The sequence below is a fragment of the Bombus bifarius genome, unplaced genomic scaffold (genome assembly GCF_011952205.1).
Source record: "Bombus bifarius isolate JDL3187 unplaced genomic scaffold, Bbif_JDL3187 scf7180000009125, whole genome shotgun sequence".
Lineage (NCBI taxonomy): Eukaryota > Metazoa > Arthropoda > Insecta > Hymenoptera > Apidae > Bombus > Bombus bifarius.
In genome coordinates this window covers 3784560-3797613 of record NW_022884914.1, presented here as the reverse complement: position 1 = coordinate 3797613, position 13054 = coordinate 3784560, and the positions used below count along the sequence as shown (strand labels likewise).

At 26.8% G+C, this 13054-nt stretch overlaps 1 protein-coding gene across 2 annotated transcripts; it reads left to right on the top strand.

Annotated features, from left to right (window-relative positions):
• Window positions 1-879: 879 nt before the first annotated feature.
• LOC117213842 (1-acylglycerol-3-phosphate O-acyltransferase Pnpla3) lies at window positions 880-12119 on the top strand. 2 transcript variants are annotated; one of them, XM_033459540.1, is made up of 13 exons: window positions 880-1356; window positions 7908-8020; window positions 8191-8310; window positions 8404-8592; window positions 8741-8824; window positions 9135-9311; window positions 9388-9563; window positions 10118-10228; window positions 10758-10912; window positions 10993-11080; window positions 11161-11254; window positions 11331-11529; window positions 11604-12119. In XM_033459540.1, exons 1-13 carry the CDS (start codon window positions 1197-1199, stop codon window positions 11792-11794), a joined length of 1857 nt encoding a protein of 618 aa, XP_033315431.1. In that variant the 5' UTR covers window positions 880-1196; the 3' UTR covers window positions 11795-12119. The 2 variants fall into 2 exon arrangements, with proteins under 2 accessions (XP_033315431.1, XP_033315433.1); XM_033459542.1 differs by lacking the exon at window positions 10118-10228 and having other exon boundaries at window positions 883-1356.
• The last annotated feature ends 935 nt before the right edge of the window (window positions 12120-13054 follow it).

Genomic DNA, 13054 nt, shown 5'->3' with positions numbered 1-13054 from the left:
AATAAAATTTTATTTATAATATTTTGACTATTTATTTTTAAATAATACTAAAATTAACTTAAATATAAATCTAGTAACACCATTTGTTTAATACATACATTAATTAATAGCATTCGTGAGAGAAATATCCTCTTTGATAATAATCATTTTCAAATCTATATTTTTCATTGATTACCAAAACAAACTAGGAAGTATCTGATTATGATTTTACAGTTTCATAACATAAAATTCCATAAGTCATTTAACTGTTAATAAGAAATATTGGGCTGGCAACTATTTGCCATTGGGTGGTATTGACAAAATCCGCAATCACTTAGTTGCCAACCCAATACATTCTCTCATATTATAATATTTCTTATATTATTATATCTATATATTAAATTAGTATTGTTATATTATTATAATATATTATTATAATATTCTTATAATAAATTCTTATAATATTCTTATAATATTCTCTTGTACCATGGACTTTATTCAGATCAATTATTTATTATATTCATTAGATTAATACAAATAAAAATTCTATTTTTGTCAATTAAATTCTATATTTATACGTAAAAATCGAAAAATTGCTAATAATTGCTTAACATAAATGCAATATTTAAAAAAATATATAAGAAAGAATATTTTATATAAAAAAGGACATTAATTGTCATTTCAGTAAATTTTACTTACATTAAATAATCATAATACGATTTGTCAAACATTATTTATTAAATGAGCATGAACGCATTTTAAGACAATCATATTGTTGGGAAAACACGTGCACCTGTAGAAATATGTATTACACATTGAATGAGTTTAAGAACGCTGAGTGGGCGGGGCTATCACCACACCATTGGGATGTGATTAAAATCGACCAATCAGAAACTTGGCAAGTATTTACAAACCGTACGTCATCAAATGTGTATTATCTCTCTGGCTGTTTGTAACATCATGTATTTTTTTTTTCAATCGTATTCAAGATTAGACTCAAGAGTTTCGGGAGACTATTGTTGCTGCTGCAAAGGACTACTAATAGTTGAAACGCGGACGTCGTGCGAAGTACGTCGTTCATACTGTCTTTCTTTATGTGCGATGTTCATAGTGCCGAAGAAAGGGAATCAGTATTTTTTATTTATCATATGATTATTCTTGACAATCGATCTAAACGAATTAACAATAAACGACATAAAGTATAAGAGAATTCCGAAATGAATTTATCGTTTGCTGGTTGCGGTTTCCTTGGTATTTACCATGTTGGTGTAGCAGTGTGCTTTAAGAAATACGCTCCACATTTACTTTTGGATAAGATTAGTGGTGCATCGGCTGGTGCTATCGCTGCTTGTTGTCTTCTTTGTGATTTACCCCTCGGTAAGTGAACTCCTTTGTTTATATATATCTACCAGATATATAGTATCTTAAATAATTAGTTTTTTTCAATGTTATGGTTCGATTTATTGACTTTCTGATATTACACGATCTTACGTTTTGTATCCATTGCGCGCATGTTAAACAAATTGTCCCGGTGGCTCCGGTGATTTCACGCTGTAATTAAACCGTAAATATCTTTATTCACTCCTTTAATATAAAATATGACGATATTGCAACTCAATATATACTTAAGGTTATGTTCATGTGCTGTTAATGTAAAAAATATAGCTGTCAAAATTGACTTTCATCAGTTTTTATATTTCCTAAATAAATCTTAAATAACGATTATAAATTTTAACATTTTTCAAGCATCATTAATTTGTTATATAGACCATATAAATGATTTTCTTTTTACTTATGTGAATAAATGATATAAAATTTATAAAACGTAATTATTGTAATTATATTTTAAAATCTCAAAATCCCTATTTCACTATATGCAGCTAAATATAATTTATTTCACTTCTGCTTGTCTCTATATTACATTTCCTATTGTTTATAAAATTTCAAAATTATTGATAGAAGCTGTATGAACTTGGTAATGTTGGAAATGAATCTCATAATTAGGTCAAGCATAGAATAAGCAAATGGGAAGTAGTAACAAGAACACTTATCAAATGCTTTTCTTTGTAGTAAGCCTGAGAATAAATATACAATATAATGGAAGCAATTATAACAGGCATATTGGCATTAGTTATTGCGCATTACTGAAAATTTTTTATTGTAATAAAAACTTATCACTTTGTGTAAAAGAGAAGTATTTTTTATTTTAGTAAATCTCACAATGGTAAAATATTTTATCAAATATTTTTAAGCTGGAATATAAAAGTAATTTCATTTAATCTTTTAATCAAAACATTGCAATAAATTTCTCAAAAAATTTACTCAAAAAATTTATAAGATGAAGATTTATAATTGGTGATAAATATCAAAATAATCGTTTGAAAAACTATATAAATGTTGTTAAAAAGTACTCTCTGAAGATTTTTAATATAAATGGGGAATAAATATGTAAACGCACAGAATATATAGACTGCGAAAATTCTTAATCGTTTCGTATATACATATATATCCGCTTATAAATTCACTGTTGTGTTTACATCCTATCTTGTAGTACAGTACCATGGCCAACTAGAAATCCGATGCTTTCGTAATACATAATATTTCGTAATAATAATAAATAACTGATAACGCATAGTTAAATATTTACGATTAGTATTACATAGTTGTTAAAACATTTTAAATAATAAGAACAACAAACATGGTACGAATAAAATGTATTATAATTTTATATATCTTTTGGAAATGTTTTGGAATAAGTATGTATTACGTGGAACATTTTTTATAGACGATACGGGTACAAATATGTTTTACATATAGAGTCATTAAAACATTATACGTCTTGTGACATATACGTAATATACATAAAATGCTAATATATTTCTTCTTTTTTATTTAGTTGTTTACATTCACAATTTGTCCAATTTGGACATTTGGTAGAATTTTTTGGCTGTTTGATTATCATGTGGGTGGCTACCCCCAGCGGGGTAGCGGGGGTACCACCTTCGTGTTTATTAGATTATATCCTTTATGAGATCTGTTGGGTGTTTCCTTTTTAGTCTTCTTTCTATGCTTGATGTGTTGATCGTTTCCGCTGCCAGTCGGTTCGGGTGCGTTGCTAATCTTTCTCTTTACCTTCTTACTCATCTGCTAATCTCCTCCTTGACCTTTGGCATTCCCAGGTCTTTCCGAATATCCTCGTTTCTAACGTACCATGGGGTGTTTACTATTGTTCTAAGAATTTTAGTTTGCATAGTCTCTATTTTGCTTATATGGCTCATTGCTGCTGTTCCCCATAGTGGTATTCCGTACGTTTTATGATCGTTTTGTATATTTTTAATTTATTTTTTGTGCTTAATTTGGATTTTCGACTTGTTAGCCAATAAATGCTAATATATGTGCGAAAGATTTATATGAAATATCCAATGTTAAAATGGAGAAAGATTAATTTGGTTCACACACATATTACATAGTTTACGTTTTATGTGTTTACATCTTTAATTTCAAAAATATACCAGTTATTTGATTAAATTTCATTTCCTTCAATACACATCACATATTTATTTATCAAATTAACAATATCACCTGATATCTTTCTAGCGTCATTACTTCCGTATCACTCTATATGGAATTATAATACATATAGCGATAACAGATCAAAGACATAGTTATACATATACAAATCAGTCTCGATATTAATAAGTTAATATTAAATCGCAAAAGATAGATGGTATTTGTTTCGAAACGGTGACTCAAATATGTATGTGTATTATTGTATACTATTACTATACATGTAGCAATCAGTCTTATCAAATTCCATTGTTAATATGCTTCTTTAATAAATGAATCCAACATTTTCGAAAAAATTATTTATTCATATTTTGAATTTTCTCAATATAGATCTTTTATGTGTAATGTATATATGCAATCAAGCATTAAATATTATTTTGATTACAATATATGATTTTTAATTAAAGTAACATTTAATGTTCATTCATATGTATTTAAAGAATCAGTATTAAATAACTCGATCATATTGAGAATATTAATTAAGTCAATCACAATTTATATATATATATATGCTCGTAATTTTAATGTATGATAATTTTATTACTGATACTTATGCGTGACAGCATTCTATAATCATGTGTATAATCTATGACGTAAACGTTTTCACAATGTTATCCTACCGAAAAGACACATTTAAGGTCGTTTCCAGATTAATGCAACTACTACATAACACGTATATTAAATATACATCAATACGTTTGTAATAAGCGATAAGTGATGCAGCTACGAAGCATTTAAAACAATATACATACATATCCTGGAAACGAAACATGTTCGACAGCTAGAGCATAATACATATTTAACACTTCAGATACAGAGAAATAATGAAATATTGGTTCGTATACCTAGAATAAGAGTATAGCTACAAAGTAAATTAGGAAATAATTGTAATTCTGTACTATTTGTAATAGGTATACTACTTTTTCAATATTCTTATATGAATATGTAATGCGGACTTTTATTCATCTATGGAAAATTTGAAGGTGTGACAATACATAGAATATACGAAAATATGTAAAATATGCAAAACGTAGTACTTATTATAATCTTTATTAAGGAAAACAATTATGTACTTCAGTCCCATTTTTTTTACGATATTCATAAAATATGAATTTGCATAAATATCCATAGTCTAATAATATGTAATTGTACCTAAGTATTTATGTATTAAGGTTATTATTGAAAAAAATTAGTACATCTATTCAACTTATATAACTACATGGTCTCTAAGATGCATATTTACTATATTTGTTATATAAACTGTAACATGTCATTCATGTTTAGAAAAAATGGAAATTTTTAAATTAACTGTAAGAAATATAAACGCGTGGTATGCAAACAGCTCGATAATATCAATTATTTCCATTATTCAGGATTTTTGTTATCGCGAAAAAAATGGTTAAAGTCTAATTAATATCAGCAAATACAGACGAGTAATTTGATATGAGGATTGAACGCGGCTGGTAATCTAAAACTGCGTCGAAATTTAAAAAAACAATGACCTATTATTCTTGTTCTTTTTTATGCTAAGATAATCGATATGTCGATGATATATCTCGATAAATTTTTTATGAAGAAAAATCAAGACATTTATTCTAAAACGAATGAAAGAATGTTTTTCTTTAAAGAATAACATCTTTTAGTTAAAAAGATTATTGTAGTTTCTCTCGTTAAAAATGCCAATTATCAAAGCGTCGTGATTTAAGTGTCCTAGTCAGAAAATAAACTATTCCCTTCTTGTATTGATAACATCAATACCATGAAACATGTTAAGCAAACAAAGGAATGTTTGTTTTTGTAGAAAGGCAATGCCAATTCATACGATAAAAGATAAGGCTATATATATGAATATATATATATATATATATATATATGACTACTATATGATTCATATATATATATATATGAATACATAAGAATTGACCACTCTATTTTACAAAATAATGCTAATCCACGGAATCCGTGAAATTGATGCGGCTGCATCTATTTTCATTAATCACGCAAAATTATATTTATGTTATAAAATATCGAACTATCTTTTATATTATGATCTCTCTCACAATCTCTCTTTCATGTTACGATGTTAGAGATTTTAACCAGGTAGTTCGTAGTAAGAAATCGCTCCAAACTTTACACTGTGAATCAGCAGCTTAAAGAATTTGTTTTTCTTCGTATAGGAGTATTTAAGGGCCCTATTCAGCATTGCCAGAGGATATTTTTTAGTATTCCCAGAAGGTTTTATAATCGTGTAATAAATCGTTTTCCTTTCTATCCTTCTATAACTCTAATGCACTTTACAATTTGTCCAAGAAGGATATTTGGTAAATTGTTTTAGTAGTGTTTTGAATATTTATCATGTAGATGCTTTCTTTTTGGTAGCTTTCCAGAGTGAATAGTTCATGTCTTCATTGGGTGATAATTTCATTATGTATTCGTGAAACTCTATATTGCAATGATTTGGGATTAATTGTTTCACTTCTTTAATGATGGCGTTTAATCTGCTTTTGTTGAGCTGTGTTTTATGTTTTTGCCAACTACTTTTCGATTTACGTTTAAACTTAATTTTCTGCAATGTATAAGCCGGGAAGGATAGATAATTTCTATCATTTTCTACTGGTTTGGTGGCTATTCAACTTGAGGTATCTAGAGGTATATTATTATTTATTTAGCTTCTAGGTATTTTTTAGATTGAGCCTAATTAGTGCTATTGTTGTATAGGTGATTTGTTACGTTTGTGTACATTGGTTTGGATGGGAGGTCTATAAGAATCGTATAGCTTGTTCTGACATTTTATCTGCGGTGTGTTAGTTTGTAATCCCCATAATTTATGCTTGACATTATAATCCCTAGCAGCAATAAATTTATTCCCTAATGATTTTAAAAAGTTTTCATACTGGTGTATCGTTATTGGTGTAATAAACCATAGATTTCAAACTGGACATTTTTCTGAATTTTATAGGTTTAAGGTCTTTACTTCGTAAGATTTTCTTATCGTGTTGCCCTTGCCGATCTAAGATACATTTGATAATAATTTATCTGTAGCCTCTGAAGAGTTATCAGCAATGTCAAATATTTTATAGTTCGAATTGAATAGAACTTTCTCAATCTATTATATTTCTGTTCTCTTTTTGCAATAACTTAATATAAGGATCTTTTATTGTCGTTTTTAATCCTATCTGTTGGCATGATAATCACATTCTATCTACCTATAATAGAAATGTTCACTTTTAGTTATTATCTTGCACTCAACGTTTCGTGCATAGATAAAAATTATGTTTACTTTATTTTCACGATTTCTAGATGAGATATTAAATGTTTAATGTTATGAACAATTTTAAATGGTAATTTTAAGGGACATAGTATAATGAGTTTATAAAAAGTGAAAAAAGTGAAAATTATAACATTGCCGGATAAGAATTTATCATATTTTTGTCCATTTTTTTAATCATTAAGTCATTAATCAAATAGTATACTTTTAAACGAACTGTAACTGCGATCATGTAATAAATGTAGAAAGTATGTCTAACTTTGAAACTGTAAGATAATTTAGGTAGATTCAACGTTGTATAATGGAAGTATAATGTAAAACGATAGTAGAAGTTATGAAATCCTACATACAATCTGTATTCATTATGAGGCTTCATAGCGTTAAATCGTATAAGTTGGCTGATGTATTAATGCTAAATAAATATGCAAAAATATCGATTTTATATTCTTATAATATTAGTTAATTCATAATATAAATTCATTCATTTTTCTGACCCTATATACATATATTTTTTCACAGCTTATAAATGAACACACCCTATAGATATAATTTTGCGTGTACTTATATTTGTGATATAGGGATATGTATATATCACAATCAATTTAATCTTGATATAATTGAAGTATATTGTAAATTCGGGATAAGATAAATACATCAGTGGTATTTGCTTCTTATTTACGTCAGGTATAAAAATATACTAAATTTATCTCGAAAAATATGTTAAGTTAATGTAATAAAAGCTTCTAAGGATTTTTGAAAAAAATAAAAAAATGTGTAAATATGAAGCTGTAAGTGAAAATATCAAGAACAACTCAAAGTTTCTTATTTTTCCTATCTTATAATTGAACAAAACAATTTATAGCTTTTTCCCATTTTATGATGGAAAAAGACAAATAAATGATCTGTTTTTAACTACACCAGATTGCATAGATCGCTATATACGATTTAAATGAAATTTCTACTTAAACGGAGTTTATGCAAGTAAATCTTAATATAATTAATTTTTAATTAATGAGATTTATTTCTATAATTTACTTTAAGTTATTCCTAGTTGTTGTTCCCTATAATAATTATAAGCACACATTTTTTATAGGGGAGATCACAAGTAACGTATTACGCGTTGCGCGTGAAGCACGACAACGAACTCTTGGTCCATTTAGTCCATCATTTAATGTACAGGAGATATTGTTAGAAAGTTTACAGAAGGTACATATCATTAACTATAATTTAAAATGAATATAAATATTCGAATTTTGCAAAAATAACATATATAGTATTTACACTTTTAAAGTTATTAAATACAGCAATAGACATTTCTAAGATGAACTCTTGTTGTTAATATTTTAATATATAACGAAATATTATCTTTGTTCCAGCATCTGCCTAATGATGCTCATATTCGTGTTAGCGGTAAGCTTCACGTTTCCTTAACAAGAGTATACGACGGAAGAAATGTAATTGTTTCACAATTCTCGTCTAAGGAAGATTTATTGCAGGTAAAACAATATTCATGTTAAAATTCATATAATTTATATAACTAAAAATTTATATAAATTTAAGTTTGTAATATTGAAACTTTTCTTTTATAGGCATTATTGGCTAGTGCATTTGTCCCAATTTTTTCTGGTCTCTTACCACCAAGATTTCATGGTGTTAGATATATGGATGGTGGTTTTAGTGATAATCTTCCTACACTTGATGAAAATACTATTACAATTAGTCCTTTTTGTGGGGAAAGTGATATTTGCCCTAGAGATGTTTCTTCCCAACTTTTCCATGTAAGTTACTTATGATTATTCAGATAATTTACGAAATATTTAAATTGAATAAATAACTGTTCTTGCTAAGATTAAATTACTAGATTACTAAAGAATAGATTACTAAATCGTATGTAAAATATAATAAATGAACATTTATAATTAATAGGTCAATCTTGCCAATACAAGTATTGAGCTTTCAAGACAAAATATATATAGGTTTGCAAGAATACTTTTCCCACCAAATCTAGAGGTAAGTTTATATGAAGTACTTGTAACATAGAGAGGATATTAAAGAAATAAAATAACATAGATAAGATAACATAAAAAGGATATTATGAAATAAAAATTAACAAAATTATATAGATAAGATTTAAACATTAATATCATAAAGCGCTTTAATATTATTAAATATAACCAGTTATATTAGTTATTAGTTATAACTAGTTATAAATATTACCAGTTATATAGTTATTAGTTATAACTAGTTATAAATATTACCAGTTATATAGTTTTATATTAATATTATTAAATATATTATAAATATATAATTGCCTTTACAGATGCTCTCAAACATGTGTAAACAAGGTTTTGATGATGCATTAAGATTTCTTCACCGCAATAATTTACTTAATTGTACCCGATGTTTAGCTGTACAGTCCACATTTGTAGTCTCAGAAACTCTTGATGATAACATGGATTATGATCCTGAATGCCTAGAATGTAAAATGCATAGACAGGTATAACTTTAATATGTGCAGTGTAAGTTACAATAAGAATATTTTTTATACATAAATGTACACATATATTTTGTAGGAAGCGCTAGTATCTAATTTACCTGAAACAGTTATGACCATATTTCAAGATGCAATTGATTCTGCCAATAAAGGTCTCATTAATTGGTTATTTAAACATCGAAGTGTAAAGCTTTTATCATTACTTAGTCTACCATGTACACTGCCAGCAGATGTAGTATATGCAACTTTCACAAAGTAAGTATATTATTATGCATTGCATCATTTGTTTATTTCTTTTTGACGAATCTTTTATTTTTAAAATAATTAATGTATATATTACATTTGTAATGTTTACATAATTTGATAGAGTTGTGTGTATCAATGGAATAAGAAACTAATATGCATGATATATTGCTTGCTTAAAACTGCATGCTACTAAAGTAATAGTGTAATTAAAATGATTTATAATTAAATTAAAAATTAATAATATATATAAATACAGACTTGTTGTTGTAGTAAAATTAGTAAGTATATTCATATCTTTTCTATCTATTAACTAATGCTGGTTATTAATTTTTATGGTTAGTTATCATTAGGAATCAAATTTATGTTTTCAACCTTTCAACTTCACTTTATGTAATATTACTTTAAAATCATATTTACATTAAAATTCCCGTAATCATCCAAATTGATAAAATATAACTTAATTTGTCTCATATTCTAATTGTCTGATTGAATGAATTTTTTTTATTTATTTGATATTGTGATTATGTATAATATCATATTTAACATTATGCATGTGGTCATAGTCTGATTGGTAACAAGATAGAAAGTCACACCTTGGAATACAATATAATTGGCAATATTCTTCATACATCTCCACAAATGTCATGTGCTAGACATAATATGACATCTTCTTGGTAAGCTTTGCATTTCTTATGTATTGCTATATAAAATGTCTTATATATTACCTGAACATACAATTATGAAAAATGAAATTGGAAAATACATAAATTGAAAATACTTACTATAAATAGAATTCTTATTACTTTGAATAAGAATTTTATAAAGTTTCATTCCATATATTCACATATAATGCATTATTATTTTAGATCTCTTTAAATATAATAAATGTATATATATATAAATTTTTCTTAAACCAGTTAAGTATGATATTTCTCAAACTTAATGTCTAGTATTAAGTGCCACAGACTATTAAATGTCAATTAGACATTACATACATGGTTCAAGCAAATAGAATTTTTTATATTTATATATAATATATGTTTTAAATTGTGAAAAAGTTATTTAAGTTATTTATTTAAATTATTTACATTTAATGTCAAAAATCTTAACTTTCTGCTTCTGTAACTTATTCTTTTTACTATGCGTATACTTTCTTAGTTTCATAACAGTTGTCTATGAATTAATATTTTATTTTATTTTCAGGTTTATTTTGAATGTGCCTAAATTGCGAAGGAACCTATTAGAATTAAGAACATTTTTATTAAACGAATTATGTATGCTATTTCCTAAAATCAATGCCTATTACCAAGTGCCACAGACTATTAAATGTCAGTTAGACATTACAGAATATGGCTCAAGTAAATAGAATTTTGTTTATTTTTTGTACTAATTATAAAAAATAACATTTTCTTGTATATTAATCTTTCTCATTTTTTAGACATATATGATATGGAAGTAGCAGACAAGACTGATAATTTATATAAAAATAAGAAAAATCTAAATTTGACATTACAATACAATGAATTGTAAGTTTATAAATCTTAATAGTATTTTAAAACTTTTTAATTAATAAATGATATTTCTTATTTTAACTTATATCTTTCAGACAACCATGGGAGGATAATAGTAATACGTCAAATTGTGTTATAAATATGTCCAATCTTTCAACTGTTGATGATACTTTTGAAAATATTCTTCAGGTAAACTACGAACATTTATTAATGATTATATATAATCAATATCAATACAATGTAAATTTTCTTCTTAAATATATAGGTAACTTCTGAGCAAGAAGCTGTAATGGCATATTATTACATGGATGATAATAACAAAGTGCAAGTGACAGAGATATTTGACGTTACAGACTCCGATTCACATGCAATGTTATCTATAGAAGAAATTGAAAATAATACAAAATTACAATTTGATGAATGGGATACACCCACATGGTTATCTCAACACACCCTCAATGATAGTAAGTTATTTTAAATACTGATTATTGTATATATATTATATAAATAGATTACACGTGAAATATTTATCTTTTAGCTGTAACAGAATCCCTATATACTGATGCAGATCAACAAAGCATAGAAAATTTATCAGAAATGTCTTTAGAAGATGATATTTTGGGTGTGTTAAATACATCTTCTGATCCAGAGAGTGAATGGGAAATAAGTAAAAATTTACAAACAACAAGAGCTTCCAACCCACCAATTTTCCAATCAGAAATGGATTAACAATGATTAAAGATTTAAAGTAAAATAGATTTTTTCTTATGATAATTGATATAGACAATGAGTATCATCACTATCTATAGTCAATTATATTATCAGGTATGCATATTTTTGTAGTCAATAATGTTGGTGATATTATAGAGAGAAATAGTATCAGTGTGCTCAATATTGATAATTTTTTATAACATTTGAAAAACATGTCGTTTAAAGAAGTAAAGAGTATGGATGAAAACACTTTTATTAAACAAGAGCAGTCTGTGTTATGCACTGATAAGTATAAGATGCAACACAAGTAACCATATAAAAATGTGATATATATATATATATATATAAGAAGTATCTTCAACAGAGCATACGCAGTATTTTATTATTAATGTATCATGGTAAAAAACATTTAACATCATTATTAAATACTTGTAAATCAAGTATGAGTAGATCTCCAAGAAAGAGGCTGACTATGATGGAAATGCACATCATAAAAGATATTTATTCGGATTTTATGTTGAGTGTTGTTAGAAGTTTCATATGTTAACCATAATGCTTCTACACTCCTCGTCAAAAAGATAACCCAGGTGTGCGATCTTTAATTTCTCAATGACGCGTGTAAACGTTTTTCGTTTGTAACGTATAATATAAAAACATTATGAGCATGAGAATATGCGGTTCGTTGAAAATAATTAAAAATATTATGAGGTTTAGTGTGTGACAAAAAAAATTGTTTTATTTTAAGAACGAAATGATAACACACTCTGTTAATATGTTTAGAAATTGCTCAGTAGTTCATGATCTATCAACGAGTAAAGATTATAGTACAATGTTATATAAATTTGTAAGGGACGCGGAAAGAGATTAAACGAGTCTGAAAAAAAGCAAATTCTTGAACTAAAACAGCAACAGTTATCAGTAGCAAAAATATCGAAAATAATAAGAAGAAGTCGTAAAGTAATACACAATTTCTTTAAAAATGTTGAAGATTATGGCAAAAAGAAAAGTACTGGTCGACCGTCATCGTTATCTGATCGTGATAAGCGAGCAATCTTGCGCGTAGCTTCCAACTCGCAGTTAACAACGAAGCAAATAATGGAAAAATCTATTGTTAGTGCCACTATTTCAAGTGTTTGTCGAGTTTTATTATCCTGCAAAGATATTAAGAGGCTACGATTGAAAAAGAAACCTTCGTTAACAACGAAACACAAAATAGAATGTTTACGCTTTGCAAAAGAAAGAATGCATTGGAAAAAGAAATGGAGAAGGGTACTATTT

Bases quoted from the DNA above. Each gene is read 5' to 3' on its own strand.
- LOC117213842 (XM_033459540.1), top strand. From the start codon at position 1,197: ATGAATTTATCGTTTGCTGGTTGCGGTTTCCTTGGTATTTACCATGTT. The intron at 10,913-10,992 runs GTAAATAGAATT...CTCATTTTTTAG, and splicing joins CATTACAGAATATGGCTCAA to ACATATATGATATGGAAGTA. The intron at 11,530-11,603 runs GTAAGTTATTTT...TTTATCTTTTAG, and splicing joins TCAACACACCCTCAATGATA to CTGTAACAGAATCCCTATAT.